A 22,554-nucleotide genomic window follows, 5' to 3' on the forward strand; every position below is an offset into this window, starting at 1 on the left:
GTATGGTCTTGGAAGACTGATTTAAGTGTCGGGAAACTACCTGAATTTTGTGTTCCCTTAAAATGAGCAGAGTTTCAGATAGGCAGATTACTGATCTGGATGAACTTCATACCAGAGAGAAGAGGAAAGTTGCGAGAGCACAAAGAATGCAAGGTTTTCAAAGAAAAATCCCATTGCTTGCATCCCTTCCCTTTTCCACAGGGCTCTCAAACTTTACTGGCACACTGACATTTTTAGTGGTTCTTTATGCTTGATTGCTTTGCATCTGATGAGATAAGCCATTGCTTAACAAAGACTATTTCATTGATATAGTTAGGTCTTAGTTTACTTGCTATAAACATTTCTTTGAAGGTTTAGGAAGAAAAACAAATTGAGTTGTTGAATGGCAATGCTGCTAAAGTCAAATGTCTCTGAACAAACAAGAAGCTACAGTGTTATTTTGATTCAGTGTTGGCTTGTTGAATTTGGAATGCTCTTGCTTTTGTAAATAGTAATAGAGAATAATAGATAATAGAATTTTAAGCTATGATGAGAAATAAGACTTGTAACTGAAGAACTTAATTCCTTTGTTTGATTTGATGGTAAGAGGGGAAAAATACCTCTCTGTAAAGTTGGAATTTGGTATTGATGGCTTCTGTAGATCATTAATGAGGAAAATGGGTTTATGCATGCCTTTTTGTACTAAAACCAGGACTAGCAGTGCATGTTCAGCAAATGCAGTGTGTGATGCGACACTGCAGCAGGATTTTTCCCCCATTTTGCTATGGAACAGTATAAAGATATTGTATCATAGGAAAAGAGGAAAATTTTTCATTTAGGAGATCTATTTCTTGACTGTTGGGAAGCAATAGTCATCCTTGTGTCCTGTCTCTGGGAAGTTATTTGTGGTATCTTTTTCTTGGTGGGGAGAATGTGCAAGCAGTTTACTGAATTACTGTTTGACTCTTCCATGGTGGTAGCTTTGAACAGATGCATTTACACTAGCATTCTCTGGGAATGAGAGCACAGTTTATCCTGTTGATAAACTGCCTATTTAAATAAAGCCTTCAGCAGTGTAATCTGGTAATTCTAATTAAGTCATTTACATAAAGAATTGGCCCAGGGTTTCATCAGATGGTTGCTGGTGAGTTGAAATGCATTCTTTCCCTCCAGCTGTATTAAACTGGCCTTTTGATCCTTTCCTCTTTTTTTTCAGCCTTTAAGCCAGGGTGGTTATCACTTTGCAGAGTTAATTGAGAAAGGGAAGTTGGGGGACAAGAGGACCCTTCAAGGTTTAGCTTTAGTCTTAATTATTACAGTTCTAATGACCTAATTAGAAGACTTTCAGATTTTATATGTTGATAAAAATGATTCTGTACAGGTTTTGTTACAAAGAGGAAATACACCACTGATAGGCTAGCTTCAGTGAAGTTCTTTATTGGTAAATGATTGCCAATAACTTATCTTGAAAGCAGTATATGTCTGGATTATCTGAATTCTATTCCAGCTCTTCGATAAGGAGGTTTCATTTACAAAGGGTGGACTCTGCGTCCTTCAGAGAGCATGAGTTACATGTCTACCTTCCGTTGCCTAATCATCCCTGTTACAGGCTTCTACAGGTGGTGAAATTTAAACTTGGAGAAACGTCTGGTCAGTGTGTGAAGGATTACTCCTTTTAAGCCCTTTTTGCCTTTGTGGATGCATCAAGGAAAAAATGGATCAAAATTTGCCATGGCAATAATGCCAGGCTGACTGCAAACTGCTGCCATGTCCTTGCCTCTAGGTATCTCTCAGCTGAAACTCTATGTATTTCATGGAAATTTAAACTGGAATTGTGAAGCACCTGGGATTAAATCTTGAAATTCTCTTGTTGTGTCAAAGCCCATCAGTTCCAGCAGGAGATAGGAATTGCAGCGGTGTCACATATTTCCAAAGGTCTATGTTGTGCTCAAGTCAGTGCAGTGGATTCTCTGCCCTGTTAACTTTATGAAACTGTAAATGAGCACAGTGCTCCTATAAACATTAGGGTTTACCCTGCTTAGTTGCTGCTGACTCTGGCACTACTGAGAAGCACAGGGTTTATCTGTGGGAATTGTTCCGGAGCCCTCAGATCCTGAAGCCAAGTGATTAAATGATCCCTGTCGTGGTTGTAGTAAAGACCGGAAAAGAACTGCTGGTCTCTGAAGGTTGTGCCAAACACCATCTCGTCCTCCAAGAATCCCTTCGTTCAGTCTCGCAGCTGTAACTCGACTGGTTTATGTTGTTTGGCAATACAAAGAATTATTCCTAAGTATATTGTTCCTTCAGACGTCTTGTGTATGCTTTCACCAGGAGACTCCATATCCTGTGTGCGTGTTCTGTCAACAGCTGTAAAGAAGTGCCCTTTCTGTGGACCACAGCCTGCAAATAACAGAATGTAAGATGGCATTCTCGGTTACTGGGGCTTTGGTTTAAGGTGGGTAACTGTTCAGCTGAGGTCTTGGCTTATTTTGCAGTAGAATGTAAGCTCAGGGCTTGGTTTATTTAAGGTTGATGTTTTTCAGTCTCAGTTCAGCACAGGCATTGCTCAGCCTGCACCGAGTGGTTTGGGTACTAAAAGAACTTGGTTTTACTCTCTGCATATGACTGCCTTACTCATGGGAGTATCTCGGACATGTTGTGATATTTTGTGTGCTTATATCCAGGAGAGGGTTTTCTCAACACAGAAGCATCCAGCTTCTTCCAAGCAGGCTCTGTCAAGGTGGTATTCTTCATCCAGAGACTGGGAAATGCTTTCTCTCTCTCATAGAATCAAATAGGTTGGAAAAGACCTTAAAGATCATCAAGTCCAACTGTTACCCCAGGACTGCCAAGTCCACCACTAAACCAAGTCACTAAAGGCAAACTGATCTCCCCTCATGGCTGCCCCCATGATCTTCACTCACAGCCACCCCTCATCTGCCTCGCATAGTGGCCCTCACTGTATAGTGGTCTCCCCTCATGGTCTCCCCTCACACCCCAAGGCCTCCCCTGTTCTCCACTCACAACTTCCCCTCACGATCTCCCGCCATAGCCACCCCTGCTCTCCCCTCACGATCTCCCGCCATAGCCGCCCCTGCTCTCCCCTCACGATCTCCCGCCATAGCCACCCCTGCTCTCCCCTCACGATCTCCCGCCATAGCCGCCCCTGCTCTCCCCTCACGATCTCCCGCCATAGCCACCCCTGCTCTCCCCTCACGATCTCCCGCCATGGCTGCCCCTGCTCTCCCCTCACGATCTCCCGCCATAGCCGCCCCTGCTCTCCCCTCACGATCTCCCGCCATGGCTGCCCCTGCTCTCCCCTCATGATCTCCCGCCATGGCTGCCCCTGCTCTCCCCTCACGATCTCCCGCCATAGCCACGCCTGCTCTCCCCTCACGGTCTCCCGCCATGGCCGCCCCTTTCTCCGTCTCAGCTACAGCTGGGCTGTACCTGCCACTGCAGTTCCATACCGGTTTGTCAGCACACCGACATATTTACTTAAAGCATCTCTATGATGCTCATGCAGGCTTGAGTCTTTTCTACACACAGCAAAGCTGGAACTGGTAGCAGGAAGAGCTTTTCCTGGTGGTACTGGTTGGAATTCCAGCAGTAGAGCTCTGGTGTTGTGACCCTCTCCTGCAGTCCTGTGGTGGAACGCTGATTCAGGTACCTTTTTTGTGGTGTCAGACTAATCAACTCGAACACTCATACAAACTAACTGGTATTTTATGAACGGCAGTGTCTGAGTTTGAAATGAGAAGGCTGTGCTAACTGTAAGATGCTTGGAGACGCGCAGGACGCTGTGGTGGGTTTCTGTTGCTGGCACAGATCCAGTATGCAGACTGGGAATTTGTAGCTTGGTCTCCTCATTGCTGCCTTGTTAAAAGCCCTTAGTTGGTGTTTGGCAGCCAGAATGCTCTCCTAAGCTTTAGAGGTTGATGGGATTTTCCCTCAAAAGTGTGCATGTGTGTCTAAGAGAAACCCAAGCTCCCACCAGAATGGGTCTTTTTCCATTTCAGTTACAAAATGGAAGAGAACTGAAGAAGGCTGCATTTGGTGCAGGAGTTTGCTGCAGCAGCAAGCTAATGGTGTAGTTACTCACTGCCTTCTGCTTTGCTTACTGTCTTTGTGAAGCTTTTGTAGCCCGCTTGTGTTTTCCTGCATACCTGTGACGTGCTGCATGGGGCTGTCACCTTAACACTTGAGCTGACCTTTAGCGTTTCACTTTGATTTACATAGGGCCTCTGCTCAGTGAACTGTCCCTATCACAGGATGATATCCATAAAAATGACACTTCCTTGTCTTGAAAAAAATCCTTGGGCCCATTGGAGACATGTGAAAAGGACACCCAGCAGGAAGAGAGGCCCATGGCTTCAAATATTCATCAATCATTTTCCTGGCACCAGGAAACCAATCAACTCTTCTAAGGGGTAGAGTGTAATCAATCACCCAATGTGGGAAACGGGGATCAGTGGCCCTACCAAAAATGTTCCTTCATGTTGACAGAAGGAAAAAGTGTTGTGTTTGTACTTAGTCCCTGGTAGTAACTTCGACCCTTGCTATAATGGATTCTGTCTTCTGTGAAAGACAGTCTGTGAAGAAAACTGATGTTGTACAGGCAACTTAAGCTTGACCTAAAGATTTTTGTTTCCAGTGATGTTGAGCTATGTTTTGGTTGGAGATTTCTTTCCTTTACCTTTCTGTAGCTGATGGGTGATGGGTTTGTTTCCTGCTCCCAAACCTCTGTGTTCTGTGAGTGGCTAGGACAGCAGCACGATGGTTTTATTTAGAGAACCAGAATTTCAATTTTGCACTTTCTTCATGAAACAACTGAAGTTTGAAATGGCTTCTATTGCAAACTGCTCAAAATACAGGTATATGGGTTGCCCAACAATTAGTAGTTGTCAACATCTGGGATATTTTATTGTAGCAAATGGATAGGGGTTATTTGAATTCTTCTAGTAAGATGCTATAAATTGCAACAAGAGAGTTGTCTGTAATTTTGTTCTCTCTGTGGAAACCTCTGCAATGGCTGTTGCATAAGAAATGTCACAATATTTATGGCAAAATAATTGGCAAGTAGATTGCTAGAATTCCTTCCCTAGGAAAACACTTCTTGACAGGAAATAAAAGGCATTGAGCTAATGGTCTGGCTTGGCATTGCTCTGCTGATGCCTGATGTGAGTGTGGCTTGAGTAGCTGTGGGTGATCACAGAGGCAGTGCTACTCCTAGGTTGGCTGCTGGCTTGCAGAAGTGTTTCTGGGTGCTGCTGCTGGTGATGCTTTCTGCTCTAATGTGTTTAGTGGGGGGTGACACTGATTTGGCTGCATGGTTCATGTGCTGTGTCTGTCTGTCTTGTTATCAATAGCTACAGACGTTTGGAACAAGTGCTGTAACTTTAAAATGGCCAGCCTCTTCTGTCCTGGCTTCACGGAAAAGGTGTCAGGACTTCAGCGGCTTGCGTCAAACATGAAGTGCATTTTCCTGGCATATAGTAGTTTTCTGCAAAACACCTTTGGAACAACACTTACTGTTCCAGTGCAGCCTGTATCTGCCAAGGAGGAGCATTTCTAACCCTTAAAACTTGAGAAATGCTGTATCAGAAATATTGTTAAGTTTTCGGATTTTTTAAATCCTGATGTTTAATACACGTCTTTAAATGACATGCTGGGGTGGTTTATTGGGCATAGCAAGTCTCAGAGCATGTGGATGTAGCTGGCAGGTGCCAGAGGTGAGCCAGCACACCCTGGTATGATAGCCTCAAGTATTGAAAGTAGTTGGTCCGCAACACATGTGCGTAACAGTTAATGAATGAGATTGCCAGCTGCTCTTAAATGCTTAGGACAAACCCCTCAAATCCTGGTTAGTAATTAAAAGCTTTGAAATGACCTTGAATCTAAAGCTGTCTTGAAGTAAATTTATAACTTCTCTCCGTTGCAAATGTGGCTGGGTACAACAGTGTACTGTGCTGTTCAGTGAAATATTTCATGGCAGCCTTGGATGAACACTGAAGAGCAGAAACAATCAGCATGCCGCTGAGGCACAAAATGGCCATGTGGAATGGTTGTAAGTACACCTCTAAATAAAGAATAGTTAAAAAATAGAATGTATTTCTACACATAGAAATAACCAAAGGACAGAACTGCATGCTCACACCAAATGCCTGGGAAATGTATTTTTCTTTTAGATACTTACTGTAATAGCTTACCCTACTTAAATACCCAGATGGATTTCACATTAATATCTGTTTTTAAAAAACAAACTCCCTTTTTTCACAGTCAGTGAAGGTACAGAGTTACTTGTCCTTTTGTAAGTGTATGAATTTAAACAGCTTCAGCTCTACTGCCAAGAGAGTACCATTAGTGTTGCTCTGAAAGGGTGCCCTTCGAACTCTGCAGCTTTCTGATAGAGCTGGTGATAATCTGTAAGGTTTTTTTAGTTCAGTGCTAGTCTGGTCTAAAATGAGGTTGAAACCCTCTTTCTTGGACTCTTTTTGAGCTATTGCTGTTTGGGTAAAACCTTGATTATTAGGAATTTTAAAGTTTTTCCTGTAAAAGTTGTCCTGTTTGTCAGTAAAAGGAGGGTAACACCCTGCAACTCAAAATGGTAAACTGCTAAGGGTAAGCCATAATGTACACACCAATCTTTTTCCTGTATCTAGGAAGTTTATTCACGTAAGTATCCATAGCTTAAAAACAGAGGGTTTGCATGAACCAAACTTAAATGAAATCTGGAATGAAGTGTGCAAAAAGCTTCAGTGTAGGTGTTCCTGGGCTTGCTTTGCGCAGCCTGCCCCTCACCAGTGCACTGGGGCAGTGCTACAGCCAGTCTCATTCCCTCCACTAAAGAGCAGGTCACACAGGGATTCTTTTTTCTCTTTGGTAGAGTAAGATGTTTTCAAGCTTGGACACGGTTTGTGGTTGGGGCGCAGTAGGCTCGTGCTCAAATGACAAGCCTTACCCCACACCGCTGGCCAAGCAGAACGCGGCCATCTGTGAAACATGACAGTGATGAACAGCAGGGAGTGCTTAGGTGGGAGTGTTCTCATTCTGATTTCTAGAGTGATTAATTTCTAATTAACATACAAGGTAAGAACTCGAGAGTCCCTGGTTCGTAAGTATGAAGATGTCAAGTGCTGTTGAGACAGCTGCCAGAGAAATATTATCAGAACAAATGGGGGCTGTGGTGGCCTTCTGCCCTGCACTTCACAGTGCAAGTTTGGCAAGCACTGCAGGAGTGGAATAAGTGAAGGGAGGTTAAACACTGCTGGAAGCTGGCAAAGCTGCTGGGTGCTTATCTGCTGCTTTTTTTCATTGATTTTTTTTTTTTTTAAATGCTTCTTTATTCAGTGGACATGTCTGAACTGAAACTATGCCAGTTGTCTGCAGTGACTTGTCCTAGTCTTTGTTTAAAGCTGAGCACACAGTCAGGGAACAAAGTGTGACTATATATTCTTGAGGATGTATACATAGCACTCAGTTGCCATGCCTGTGTCTTGTCCTGCCTTGGCTGCATGGTCTGAAGCATAGAATAGCCTTGCAGAGAGGGAGCAGTGCTGATAGCACTGAGTGATGCCTTCCTGAGGATTGCTGTACTGTACAGATGCTGCAACACCCACCTGCAGAGCGACAGGAATACATTCCTGATGGGTCTTATCACAGGAATTAAAAATTAAGCTACAACTTTAAAAGCATGTTAATATTTGTTGTGACTCTAAGCAGCTGAAGTGTAGTCTCCTTGTGCTGAGAGGCTTTGCAGATGAGCATGCTACAGTTTGGGTAGCTGGAAGACTCACATGGATCCACACACAGATACAATGGAGTACTAAATCTCTTTCCTCATCCCTGTGCAAGACTCTAGCATCAGTCTGAATAGCCCCTCAAATGAAATGTTGCCTGACTTCTTTTAATTTGACTCACAGCTCATTGAAATCACTGACATTCTGTAGTGCTTGTTTTGCGCATGGTGAGGCTTTCAGGAGAGAGCACAAGCGCCTTACCACAAACAGTAGCTCCTTGGCATCAGTGATTTGGTTTAGAGTGGCTCACAGGTGAAGTATGTACAGTTCAGCTTTGGGCCTGGCTGTGCTCTCTTGTTGGAGCACACGCTCCTGTTTACTGCTGGGGAGATGGGTGAAGAGAGGTGGCTCAGCCTGTCCAGTGAGGGGTGGGCAAAGGCTGCATCTGGAGGATGGCAGTCTGCTCATGAGCAGGGGCTTGCTTTCATGAAGTGAGTGGTGAACAAGCTGTATGCATGTGCAGAAGAGAAAGATACTGATAAACTTCACTTCTCCAGCTGTCAGCACAGTGGGAGATGACTTACTGATGAGTTAATACATGTAAGATGGAGTTTTGCTGCTGCATAATAAGAAATCGAATGCTAAATCACAGCTACTGGATATTTACCCTGGTTTTGAAAAAAATATATAAACTGCTGATCTTTAAACATTTGTGTTTGCTTACCTAGCAGACTGCTCAGCTTCAAAAGGAAGAATAGAAATAGATTTTCCCTTGGAGATGTATACTTTAGAATTATAAAAACTTGTAATCATGTCTTAAAACCTGAGATTCAAAAAGGCAAAATTGTACATTACCTTTTAATGGAAACTAGCAAATCTCCTGTATTGTTTTTACAAAGTTAAACTAGAATTAAAATTTCAGATTGTTCTTCAGAACAAAAGTGCATACTGAGTTCACTCCAAAATTATTATCCCATTGAGAAGAATGGGAGCTTCCTTTAAAAATACCGTTGTTTGGTTTTTTCCCCTGTATTTAAGGTAATTTTCTAGTACAAGTAGAGACAAATAGCCATAAATAACCAAATAATAGGAATGATGTTTCTGTCCTGAAAAACCTTTTCTACCTGATAAACAGTTTCTGATGTCCTTTTTAAGATGCTTAGGTGTGTGCTACCACAATTAAAAGCTAGTAAGAGATGTGGCATCCTGCAAAATGTGATTATAGCAGTAGACAGATGTGGCTGGAATGAGCCCCAAAGAGAAAGGGAAGTGTTTCTGGAATTGCAAGCAGCTGGCGCTAATACGGTTTGCAAACATGGTAGATGCTATGCAGAGAGGTAGGTGGGGAGAAGGAATCAAGTTTCCCTTGATTCTTGCCTCTATGTAATCCCCATCCCTGGGAGGCCTAATGCTCAATGTAAGCTTTTCACTCCAACAAACCCCAAGATACTGGCATTGGTAAGGCTGAAAGGGAAGTACTCAATGAAGCTGGAAGGCTGTAGATCACTGAATTTCATGAGTAAGGTGCTTGAAACAACAATAGAAGGAGGCTTTCTTCAGTGTAATTATTTTTCTAAAAAGCTTTGCTGTTTGTGCACTTCAGTTTTCTGTAGCCTCAGAGTCTAAAATAAGATGCAAAATTTATATGGGCCTCCTTAAAGGATCAAGCTGGCTTGAGAACAGCTCTAATGAACCTTGCTGTTAGCGAGCTGTGGCTCCTCCATCTCCATCACCCGTGTTACAGAATTGCTGCCTGCTGACTCTCCTGGTGAAGATGTCAGCAATGGTCAGCTTTCAGGAAGGGCACTGGGATCTGTTTCAGAAAACACAGGCAGCTTCTGGAAATCTAGCCCATAACATATGTGGTAAAGCTGATACCACACAACACGCATCTCCTTTCTGCTTTGATTTTTCGTGTCTCAGGAGGCATTTCAGGAATCCTGTGACTTTTGATGGCATCAATAAATCAGATACCATGCTGACAGAATTTTACTGGAATGTAAACAGGCATTTAAACTAACAATGTCTGTATAGTGTTTATTGAGGAATACAGTGCAGGTACAGCTCTTTAATTATGTGAAATATACTATGTTATGAATGTTTCATTTCAGTGATGCTGGTAAGCAGGAGCTGTGATTGATTTAAATTCTTTTCATTAACATAGAAAATATGTATGAGATGACCTTACTTCCCACTCCTCTTTCCAAACAGTGTGTGTTTTCAGTGCTGAGGTGAGACAAGAAGCCCTACCCGATGTAGGGGAAAGGGGAGGAATGTCTCTGTATAGTAAAATTTAGCTGATAAGGGATAATGAATTACCTTTAACTCAGCTCTGCTGAATAGTAGCTGATCTGGGAAACTGCAGGCTGGTCAGCCTCCTCTCAGTCCCTGGGAACAGTATGGAACAAATCCTCATGAAGGATGTTTCCAGGCACTTGAGGGACACAGAGGTAATTGGGAACATTCACTGTGGGTTTTCCAAGGGGAGATCATGCCTGACCAACCTCATTCCTTCTGTGATGAAATGACTGGATCCCTGGATGAAGAGAGAGCAATTTTCTCAACCCAGGCTTTTGACACAGTCTCCCCTGACCAAGCTGATCCAGCCTTGAAATTAGGTCTGCTTCCACTGCAAAGCTCAACTAGATGAGCTCCAGAGATGCCTTCCAACCTGAATTAGTCAATGATAACAAACTATAGTTCTATTGAAAGGTGTTAGGGATGTTGTTGCCTTATCTTACTTGGAAGTTCCGATGCTTCAGTTTCAGCTTTTGGAGGAAGTAGTCTATAATCATCCTATGTTACATCCTATGTTACATTAGCTGCATTTTTTTTTTTTTAACATGGATATTTCAGAAAGTCTTTACTAAAAAGTTATCCAACTTACTGAGATTTTGCTATGCAAATGTCCTTCTGTTTGCAACCCCACGAGCACCACTGCAGATTTACCAAACAGATCCATGTGTGTGATTGATCTCCAGCAGGCAAGCAGCTGGTCAGAAGCAGTGGAAGATGATGCAACTCGCTGAATCAGCATGTTCTGCCTTCTTTGATCTCGGGTGTCCCTGCGTTTGCTCAGGGGACCATGTTTTACCTACTGTACACTTCCTGTGTACAAGATGACAAACCTTTGGGGAGGGGGTACCAAAACTCAGGTATCTTCAAAGTCCAATGTTATGTCACAGGTTCAGGCTAAGTTCATTTCTAGGAGTAGCCCATATACCCTTCAATTAGCATAAACAGGGACAAGGGCAGTCAAAGGTCAAAAGAAGTTCAAAATAGCATAACCTTTTTTTGCCAGTGTTCCCAAATGTTCCTAATGCTGCAAAGTTCCCCAAGCTGTCCTTGCCATCATGTTTACTAGACAATTGTAAAAGTCAAAGAACAAGGCCTGGCTTGAGCCAAGGGAAGTCAGAAATCGAGTGGTTGAGAATAGCTAGCATTGTTGCTTGAAACAGGAGAAATAATTGATTTATGTTATGGTGGCCAATTAGGCTGTAAAGTGAAAAACTCTTAAAGAAACCCTGTGGCTTCAAGGGAGCTTTTTGCTCTGATTTCTGCTCAGCAAATAGGGGTACCCCAATAAAGGTCATCAGCTCCATGAGCTAAATTATTAATTCCTTTCATGCCACTCTGGGCTTGTAAATAGTATATAATACAAGAAAACAATTGGCACTGTTCACTTACTGGGCAGAGGAGAGGTCAGAGGGTAAATAGTTGTATTGGCAGCAGCTGTTCTTCATAGCTCAGCAGACTTTTGTTCTTTTCATCTTTTGGAGCAAACCAGTTCCCAAAATCTTGGCTGGTTGTTATCCATATCTCCTCTCCCCTTGCAGAATTGTTTAGGAGCTTAATGTGTTGCATATAATTATGAAGATAGAAAGGGCTGGAGGGAAGGGTGAGGGGTTATGGACAAGAGAACAAACCCAGCATTGCCATGTTTCATAAAGAGCTGTTTAAAATCTGCTTATTCAAGGCCAGTTGTATATAAAAGCACAAATAATGCTACTTTATCTTCTGGTATTGTAGGCTTGCCATGTTCCATGCTCATGCAGTCTGCGTTTACGGCATCATTTGATTTACAGCAGCACTTGACAGGACACTGAGGCAATTCTGTAACTTCAAACTTGAACAACCAGACAGCTGTGACTGCAGCGTTCGCCTTGGTGAACACATTAGAAATAGTAATTAAAATATACAATTTCAGGCATGAACTAAAATTATCCTTTCCAAGTATAGCTGGGAAATAGACTTCTGTTACTTACACCCTTTAGCATGGTGTTACAGTGAACAGTCTAAAACTACAGGACTTAGATAATTTTACAGTGGCTTTCTAAATGCTCACCGCTCAAATTTCTCTTCAGAAGGCACAAGCGTTACTCAGATGCTTTTTGAATGATACTTGATAAACTATTCCAGATGTTTGCAGGTGTAGCTTACTACCCATCGTGGCTGCTACTCACACAATGGCTTCTTAAGCGCTGCTGCTGCTGGCAGCCGGCTCCGTGCCATCTGGCTGGCTTGCTGGGCAGTTGACCTCTTCTTGCCAGAGAGCAGCAGGTAACCTTTAAATGACCATCTGCTAATCTGTTACTTCAACCTTTCTGAAAGCTGAGTTGTGCTTAATACTGATACTTACACAGGCTAAATCCTATCATTTTCAGCAGAATAGAAGTAACTACTGCTGCCCTTTTAGCGTTATTTTGGCTATATGTGAAAGCATATGTAGCTTTAAATAGGAAAAAATATAAAACTCTTTCCAGGTGTCTGAAATTGCTATACTGCACATGATGTATGCATTTTACTAATAAAAATGTGGACAGTGTATAACCTGTTATCTCTTCTGGAGGGCTAGCATTTCCTACATTAGGGAGACTATAGTGTCAAGGTGGAAAATAGGAAGATAGAAAACCAGTTTTTTTTTTTTCTCCAAGCATACCAGAGACCTGTAAAGTATATTCTAGTGTGACTGTTGGAAATGCAGCTTTCTGAACACTGGTACGAGATCTGTGAGGAAGAGCCAAGTGAGATTATACATTAGTGTGTGAATGTCCTAGGCAGTAAATATCTTGAATTCAGTGGAGATTAGGACAGGAATAACTCAACATTTCTCAATAAATCTGCGCTTGTGTTTGTTGCTGTTCTTAACTGTGGCTGGTGTTTAATATGTGAAATTAAAGCTGCTAGCTTTGTGTAGCAACACTGAGTAGGCTCCTAAGCAAAGCGCTTACTAGCAGTGGCAGGAAAGCATGGCAGGAGGATTAAGTTAGTGTAAGCATGGTTCTGTGTCTGCTCTTCACATTCTGTAAAGCTGGTCTGCTAAAGTGTTTACATTTGTTTGTGGTTTTGTCTAATTGGAGCAGAACTTTGCACTTTTCAGTGTAAACAGTGGTCTTCAGGGAGCTGCCTGCTGCTGGATAAATGGGAATTGTAAGAATGTGGAGCGTGGGATTTGTAAGAATGTGGAGCGTGGGATTTGGACTGACAGCAAACCCTGGCTGTGGGCTGAAGTTACGCTTCTGGGACTGCGTTCTGTGGTTGGGAATGTAAACTTGTAGTATGCATTTACTGGGTCTTAAAGCTAACTGAGAATCATACAATATGTAATTATGTGGTACAAACTAGCATCAAAATGATGGAGATGGAGACTGATTTGTTTGACTTGGATGTTTATGGTGACGTGCTAAGAGTGAACGTGGTTATTTGAGAGGTCAAGCCCCAAATAATCTATCTTTGTTTTACTTAATCTTGGGTTAAAACTGTCCCTGTTACTGGAAGATGGTTCTTTCCTGGTTTAGGTCCTGGAAAAGCGGACCCTTTCCCAAATGCAGAGGGTCTCTGGCATTTGGTTCAGATCACATTTTGAATTTGGGGGTTTTCATTGACAAAACACAGGAAAGTAGTTCTGTTTCTTCTTTCAGCTTTTGGAGCATCTTAAAGATGCTTGTTTGTGATACTGCTCCACATCAAATGCCAGCATTTTGCATGCCTTCAGAAGGGTGTTTCTCTTCCTATCAGGAACCTTTTGAAGATGTGAGATCATCATGTCCTTTCATTCCACAGTAATGCTCTGCTTACAAGGTGATACTGTATACAGTTTAAACCTGATGTAATTCAGAATTTTTGTGCTGAAAATGGTTCTGAATTGCTATTGGCAATCTTAAGTTGCAATGCTTTGAGAATATCACTGCTTGGAGAAGGGAGATCTGCAGATAACTTGTATGAGAGAGAAATACCTTAAAAGAGGGAAGGACGATGCTGTTAAAAATTAACTGCTTCTCAAAGCAGCTTCCTCAGGTGATCAAAGACATGCATAATGAATTTACATGTAAATGGAAGTTTTCAGAATGAAAGACTCCTTGGTGATATGCACATCACAACTGTCTCATTTTCACTTTCCCATTAGCTACAGATGTGGAGCAGATGAGTTCCTCCTCTCCTGTCCTTCCTATGAACTCCATGGGCAGTAAGTACCCTTTTCTTGCCACCTGTGATGAGGTGGAATTTTTAATTGATATAAAGACAGATGTGAATTCATGGTTGATACTTTGACAAGTTTTAGAGCTAATGATTATTCATGGAGGTGGGAGTCCCATATTTGACAGCTGATCACATCTTTCTCACAGAAGTAGTGAAGGCCAGGTCTATACATTACTGTTTACACCAGCATATGTAGGTTGCAGGTGATCTTTGCCACCAGGGATGTATTGGTGAAAGCTGTAACATCATAGATGCCTGTATGGTAGAGATAGGAACACCTGAGGTGCCGATAAATTACATTGACATGAAAGTATCTATATGAAGTGTTTCAATATTATGCTTGGAAATGTGTAGCCTGGAATTTCTCATGGAACTGAAAGCAGTTGATGAAATCCTCTTCAATTTCACTGGCTTTCTGGGCCTGTAACTTCTTGAGGCTTTGAAAATCTGAGCTGTTGGACACCTAAAACAATGAATTCAGAATTCTTAATACTCCATCTAGTGGTATTTGCTGAGGGACCAAACGTATTTTGTCGATTACAATCCACTAGATGGCAACAAGTCCTTGCTGGACTTGTGGAAGTTACAGGCGTAAATACAAGACAACTGTAACAGAGGGATGAGCTCTGTGCAAATTTCTCATTTAAAGCAACTTTTCATGCCATCTTTTTGGAAGTCTTCTGCACGTTACAAAGGTGGCAGACGATTAACTGACAGCTTATTTTAAAAACCATGTTCAGATGTTCAAAACTGCTAAAAGCCTGCCAGAGCCGGGACACTGTCCCTTCCCTGTGTCATGCTGACGGACTCGCACTTAAAGCTGCAGAGAACTGTGGTTCCTCTACAGTGGGAATATACGGTTCCTTCCTTTATGATGAGAATAGTCATATGGAATGAATGTATAGCAGTTTTTGAGTTGTAAACACAGACATGTGCTTGTTGATCAATAAAGCCCACTTTTGTAGGCATCTGTCTAGGTTTTCATGTGGGTGATGACTTTTCTATGGAAGCAGATAATTTCACATGCATATGTAGAGTAATTAAGTTGCCATTTAGACACATGTATAGTTTATGAAGGTATTGGATAATACTCTGTTGAATCATGGTAACCTGACACAGCTCAGATTTACTGCATTCAGGCCTCTTGTGCATTAAAAGGTACTAAAACAGAACTATATTTTCCACAGCATTCTCACATTGGGATGTATTTGCCAAGTGCTAAAAGCAAGGCTAACATGAACTGAATAACCCTCTTTTTCCCCTTGGTAATTGTATGTTATTGCTAGTCGGAATTTGTCTAGCTCCAGCTTTCATGTCTGTTATTTTTTGCTAAACTGAAAAAAATCCTTGTCAAACTTCTGAAGATATTTTATATAAACTTTTGATAAACTAAATAAACTGAGCTCCTTGAGTTCTTTTGACGTCTTCCTGTCTTTTGATCCACCTTCAGTGCTGGTGGGTAGAGAGAGCTGCAGCAGCCGTCGTGTGGGTGTGCTGGTGACTGCTGGGGTCCTGCCACATGGTCCGAGTGCCGGGTGGACAACTGAGCAGCCTTGGAGTGCTGCAGTGAGTGTGGCTATCGCTGGGTGTTGATACATGAGCCCTGGCAATTCCTGCGGGGGCAGTTCCGATCCTGTCCAGCTTCTGTAGCAGCAGCACTGGATGCGCTGGTGCTCAGTGAGATCCTGGTGTGTTCAGTTTGGCCAAGGTCTGGGGCAGGTGGTTCTGCCGGGTGGTGATCTCTGGTAGGGAGCCAACAGTTGGTGCCAGAAACATCTGAAACTTCCCAAGCATGGATTTTGAAAACCTCTGAACATGTCTCTGGAGCTGTCCTCCCCTGGAAGATTTTTCCCTTGCTAATTACCAAACATGATTAAAGCAAAGAACTTGAGGATTTTCACAGCAGTAGAAAACTGAATTCTTAGGATTATTTGTGCATCCAAAGCATTTGAGGTCTGCAGAGCACATGCTTAAGCCTTTTGCTTGTCATGCATTAACAAACAGGGGGATGGTACCTTTACTGTAGTTTTTCCTGTTTGTCTGAAATGTCTTATTCGGAGTAATTGCAGTGAATTATTTTCACATCTCACTGTAGTGAAGATGAACACCTCTTGCGTTTTCTTTTGTGTTTCCATATGGGTGTATATGGGGAAAACCAGTTGGCTGAAATGTCTGTTTAAAATAGTAACACAAATGCTTTCTTGTGCCTCATGTGAGATGACACTGGTAAAAACCAGTCCAAGCTGTGCACTCTCACTTGTGAATGAGCCTGTCTGTGGCAGCCATCCCCGGCACTGTTGCTTCACTTCCTCCTGCGCAAAGCTTTTCCATCCAGAGTCTTTTCCACTGTAACTGCAGCTTGCCCTGCCCACCACAGCTCCTGCAACAGCATTTTGTATCATTGCAAATATTCTGCTTTGCCCCCTCCTATTCTTATCACCATCAATCTGAAGCTCCACAACTTCAGTCCTTTCTCATCTCTTGCTGATCACTTCATAGGGCTCAGTGCTGCTCCATAGCTTGTCTTACTCAGGAGGAAGTTTAATTTCCTATAACCAGGTAAAGCTATAGGCTTGCACTTTACTGAAAGTAGAGATTTACCAAAAGACTATGTAGTTAAGTGTGACTTTATTGAGTTATGTGATCAACTGCTCTGCCCCTGCTTTGCCCCTTTGAAAATCCCAGTGCAATACTTAAGAATTACATCATGCTTTAATGCTCAGTTTAACCTGGGCTAAAGATCACTGCAAGCCATCTAAACTTTTAGGTGGGGCACGGCTGGGCTTCTAGGGAGAAGGATGCAACAGCAGAGGAGATACCAAGGAGCACATCACAATGCAGAGTCCAGTGTGGTGTAAAATCCTTCACGAGTAAGTCATGAGAATAAGGTGGCTTGGGAGCAGAGACTTGGGGAATCTGAGGGGAAAGGGACAGAAGAAAGAGGCAATTGTTTTCATCCATCACCCTCTGAAATGTGACCCCTTCCTTCCCAGGCCAGGAAGGTTCTCATTTGGTGGTAATGGGATGGTTTTGCTGTGTCATGCTGGGTGCTGTGAAGGCTTATAATGATGCTGTCCATGGCTCTATTGCTATCACTTATGTGCTGTAAAATGAAGAATTAAGTGATTGGGTGGCTGAAACACGAGCACTGAAATGTGGTGAGGGCTACAATCTCATGAACATCTTCAATACTGAAGCGCATTCTCTCTGTGTTTCTGACATTTTTCTGATACAAATGTGCTTTAATTTCAGGAATAGCTGCCATAGTAGCAGCTCACTGTCATCTCTCAGCTTCTAAAGATAGTTAAAAATACTGGGATGGATGGAGATGACTTGGCTGGAGGTGCTTGTGGAATATAACCTCTGAGAGGAGTGGAGAAACTATTCTGGTGTGTTGCGTTTGCAGGTCCATTTTGCTGTGTCACTGGGGGTAGGTTTTGAGGGTTAGGAGGAAGAAAGATGTTAAGAAAGTCACTGGGAGCCAATACCACAAGCTGTGGTGGAAGTTGGACACATAATGTTAAATCTTCTAGTATGAATGAGAAATACTTTACTTGTGCAAACTTAGTAACTTCAAATTCTCTTAAAACCCCCAAACAAGAAACCCAAACCACAACAAGAATACACCTAGTGCAAGATACTGTTTTTAATGCGCTTCAGTAAGCAGTGCAGAAGACTTGTACAGAAATGCAGGAGATCTTTCTTGCACTGCTGCTGGAGCTCGTAGAATACTGAAATGAAGAGGAGCTTGTTATCACAAAACAAGGTGCCTGGAAAGAAGCAGCTGGATGACGTGTCCTGAATGTCTTTGGTGGTGGAGCCCTAGACCTGCTTCATGCAGTTACTGGCAGGCAGAGCTTGAATGCAGCACTGTTTCAGCAAGATTCACTTCTCTTGCAGGAAAGATGCACTGAGGTGTATGAGTGCGCAGTCTCTCCGGTAGCTGGTCCGCAGTTTGCATTCATTGATCAGTGAGTTGATAGGAATTAAAACCCACCGACAGCAATGAATGTTGATTGCAGCCATTAGATGCTGAAGTTGTGTAGCACTGCTACTGTGTTTTCCCATGGAATAGTCCATATTGCAGCCTTCTTGATCTCAGAACATAAAACTTTTACAGGACTTAAAATCTTGGTGACTTCTGGCCAAGTACACTTTCACAGACAGAATAGTAGAAAAACATTTTCATTTAGAAACTATGTTTAAAACATGATATAAATCACCTTTGTTTTTCTAAAGGTGATTTATTTTGCTTGGTTTATTCCACTTATACTACAGATTCTTGCAGTCAGGAATATGTTTTGTAGTTTATATGGTTCTTGAATCTGTGTACCCCAAGGGCTTGAAAATGGGTGATGCTTCCCTATCCTTGCATATACCCTCTATAAAAATCTCAAGCAGCACATTGTTCTCCAGCTCACTGAGGATTGGGCCTCTTGCCAGAAGTATTCACATTACACTAGTATGAGAGACATCCTGCTTGAAAGCATTTAGCATGCCCTCATTGAGTCTAGTTCTTGGCTATCAAAAGAACATCACCACCATCATGTTCACTGAGGTATCACAAGTGGCTTATTGCTTTGAGAACTGTTTCAGACAGCTAAGTTGTGTGGTTCAGGATTTTTAGACCTTCTTTATGGTAGGAAGGCCCTGATTGTGTATGTAACTATCACCTGAACTACCTTCTACTGGCATATGTTTTGGGAAAAGCCTGTTTTGGTATTTTAATGCTGCTAGGTCATGATATGAGCATATAAAGGTGTAAAGCTGGCTTGAAGGGAACAGCCTTAACTTTTAAAAGCCTGTGCTTTGTCTTGGTCCTGACACAGGTACCTATTTTAAGTGCTGCCTACCTGTGACCATATAAAGAAGTAATATTATGTAAGATCTCTTTTATAGCAGCCCAAGACAACATTTCCTGGCACATGCATAGAGTCTTTTTGTTCATTTATGGGTTCTCCAGTGCCTGTGCCTTCACTGTTGAGAAGGCGTGAGCTACTAGAGCCTGCTGCATGCAGTCCCATGTCCCATCACCCAGATGGGGTGGAAAAGGGTACATGTAGATGCTGCTGAGGTGCCTGTGCATTGGGCTTTCTGTTGCTTTGAAAGGAAGGACGTTTTCCTGGTTGCAAAGCGACAGCCTGAGTCGTGGGAGCAGCTGGACCTTGCTGGGAGGGATCCGGTCCTCGGCCAGTGTTCCCGGTGAGCAGCTGCTGAAATCGAGCGCAGGTTCCTGTGAGCAAATGAACTGACATTCCAAAGCTTTTTCCAGTGAAGCTCAAGTTGCCAGCCCAAATGGAAAGGAGGTTTCCCTCCTGATCTGGCCTGTATTCTGCTATTTTGAACATACACCATGCTCAGATTTGTTTCCAAGTATACCATATGGCGTGGATACATTACTGCTTTTGTGCTGCCCATACAAAACCTTCCATTACTCTTAGATACTTTGTTTTACAGAAATTCTGCGACAGTATAGCCTTTTTTTTTTTTTAAGAAAACAAATATTTCTTATGCACCAATTCATTTTTGAAGAAAGCAGAACTGGAAAAACTCAACCTCTGTAGTTCTTAATATAATCTGTAAATCATGACCTGTTAATGGCAACCATATGTGAAAAACTATGAAGGCTCAAGCTTTCCATTTAACAGAGGGGTTGTGATAAACCTCAAGGTACAGTCAACGGTCGATGGTTTTTTCTAGTTCTCAAACTCACCGACAGCGTTGAATGTTCACTGAAGCTATCCAAAGATGGTTGTATACATGCGCTGTACATATTTTCCATGCATATGTTTTCCATAGACTAGGAGTGGAAACACTGCTGAGGACTGCACATTCTTTATTGTAAAGTCTTAAACTGCAAGTATTTTAATTACAAAATGGAACCATGAGGGCTAATGAATTGCAGAAGTGTAACAGTTATGGATGCTAAGTTGGCTTAGTGTTTCTTCAAACAGCTTTGAATATCTGAATTGCGGTGTGGAAAAGCCTTCCTGTGGATGTGTTCTAAACAGCTACACTAAAGGTGTTTGGAATGTTTCAGATTTCCTTATAAAGTTCAATTGGAAAAAGAGGGCGGACACCCATAACTGTAAACCAACAAAAGTGATAACAGAGGGATCTGCTTCCTACTGGAGTACATAATGTCTGTATTCCTGCAGTGCCTATCCCTTCTCTTCTTGATGAAAGCACAAATGGGCATCACTGAGCCAACAGTGAGTCTGTATGCCATGTGCAAGTTTACAGAGGCACTTTCTGTTCAGCGTCAGAGTCCTCCATTCCCTGTAGTGGAGACCAAGCAGCCTGGTGTTCTGGGATGCACAAAGTGAACCATTGCCTGAGGAGTCTTTCTGATCCTCTCATCACTTTCAATACGATCTAGAACATTACTGGAGCAGCTTAAGTGCAAGTTGTAAACTGAACACATAAATGTCTGGTGAGAATTGTATTAGCTTTCCCTGAAAAGTGGAAAAAGGGGGTTATTCTCTTTAAACCTCTACCTTGCCTCTGTCCAATTATCTTCTCTCTTTCCACCTGGCTTGCAAATAATTCCTCTCTCTCAAACCATGCAGCTCATTTGTTAAAAATGAAATCTGTTGCCATATCTGAAATAACTTTGCTGTGAGTGAAGTGGAGCCTGCAGGGTTATGGGGCAATTTATCACTTAAAACTCTGGAGACTTGCTTTTAATTCAGAGTGTTTTCTCTTGCCACAGGGACTGTTAAGTGTCCCTCTGAATATCCTGAGCTGTTATATGTAACTTAACGGCACATGTATTGTCTAATAAAGTACTTGAAACAACTTACTATACTAAGCTGTTAGAGAGATGAGCTTGCTCCGAGAATACAGTTTGTAGTCTGTGCCTAAATGGACTGATTAGATACTGTTAAATATCAACTCATACTGAAAATCAAAAGAATTCTCTGAAAATTAGTCTCACCTTTTTCTTGCCGTCTTTTTGGTGTATGAGCTGGTGGAGAGAACAAAGAAAACTTGAATTAATAACAAGTGATGCTCAGCCTCAAGTGTTAAGCTTCAGTGTGAAGGGTGACTACATATGGGAGGTGTAACATAAATCAAGGGAACCAAGTTCAAGTCAAGCATGAAATTCTTGTTTTAACAAACCAAAACAGTGTGTTTATATTTAAACTACCTTGTGAGAGAGGCTTTTTCCTCAGCTCACTATTTCTTCTTCCTTTTGTACCCCTGCTGACCTTCGACTTAGTAACTTTCATCTTCTCATCTCACAATTGGAGAGCTTGAATTTCTTAATGGGAAAACCAAACCATACATGTTATTTCTATATCCTGGCTGCTCATTCCCTCTTGCAAAGTTCAAAGCACTCCAGCAGCTAGATTTTCGGTCTTATTCCTAAATGATAAAATAATTCTCTGCATACTGTAACTGGGCAGTTTATGCAAGGCTTGGGACAGACAAAAATGAAATCTTTATAACTGTTCTGTGGTTGGAAGTTTTACCCCCAGAACTGCACATAGAATCAGTGTTCTCTTTTCACTCTCCACATCCTTTCTCTGTCTTGTGTGTGTAGATACATACACACATATGTATACATCTATATAGTGTAAGGAAACTTAAAGAGTTACCCTTTTGCAGCAAGAGTCGTCTGAAAACTATAGTAGTGGGTGATACCAGCATGGAGATACGATTTCTCTTCCACGTAGTCCTAGCACTTTCTCTTCTTGTTGCTCAAGTGACTGCTTGTGTCTTACCACAAAATAGGGCATGTCAATTTTCATCTATTTTCTACCCTGTTTTCCTTCCCTACTGAAATATCTTTATGCTTAATGGAAGCCTCGACAGTGGGGAGCAAAGCACCCGTGACAGTTTTAAGCAGGGTGAGTGCAGGGCAGTTGGAAAAGCCCGTGCTGAGTGACTGCTGGCCAAGTTACTGTATAGGACCTTCTGTTCACTCTTTTGCTTTAGCATGGCAGATGTTGCTGTTACTCTGTGGCAGGCTTAGTTTGGTCTGACACATCCCAGAATTTATCTGTACTGAGTCTTCAACATACTTTCCTGTCAGACTTCTTTTGCCTAGAAAGCACTGAAACCAGCCCATAGTTGACAGTTGCCACCTCAATTGTTATTGCTTATTCTCTATGGAAAAAGCATCAAGTGGACCTGATACCCCCCTTAGATGCTGAAGCCATCAACCATGGGACATGGGTCTCTGAGAACCTGACTCCATTAGCTCTGTATGTGGAATGCCTTAGAAATCAGAATGCTGCGAGGTCATCAGTGTAACGGTGGGAATCAGGGAGGGAACAGATTGCTGAGGCAGAATTTTACAATGGAAAAGTGTTTTCTTTGTGGATGTAAACGACCTCAGCAGTGTAAGCAT

The 22,554-nt window shown here is 42.3% G+C and overlaps 1 protein-coding gene across 4 annotated transcripts in view; it reads left to right on the forward strand.

Moving 5' to 3' along the window:
• NR6A1 (nuclear receptor subfamily 6 group A member 1) overlaps positions 1 to 22,554 on the forward strand; it is an 80,765-nt gene that overhangs the window by 2,137 nt on the left and 56,074 nt on the right. For 3 of the 4 annotated variants that reach the window (XM_057408980.1, XM_057408979.1, XM_057408982.1), the window contains exon 2: positions 14,125 to 14,184. The exons of the other annotated variant lie outside the window; for it this stretch is intronic. In XM_057408980.1, the coding sequence (XP_057264963.1) occupies positions 14,125 to 14,184 (60 nt within the window). The remainder of the gene's footprint in view (positions 1 to 14,124; positions 14,185 to 22,554) is intronic. 4 annotated transcript variants of the gene reach the window in all.

The sequence above is a fragment of the Pezoporus wallicus genome, unplaced genomic scaffold, assembly GCF_028554395.1.
Source record: "Pezoporus wallicus isolate ANWC-B61680 ecotype Strahan unplaced genomic scaffold, APGP_CSIRO_Pwel_v1 contig_8341, whole genome shotgun sequence".
NCBI classification, from domain to species: Eukaryota; Metazoa; Chordata; class Aves; order Psittaciformes; family Psittacidae; genus Pezoporus; species Pezoporus wallicus.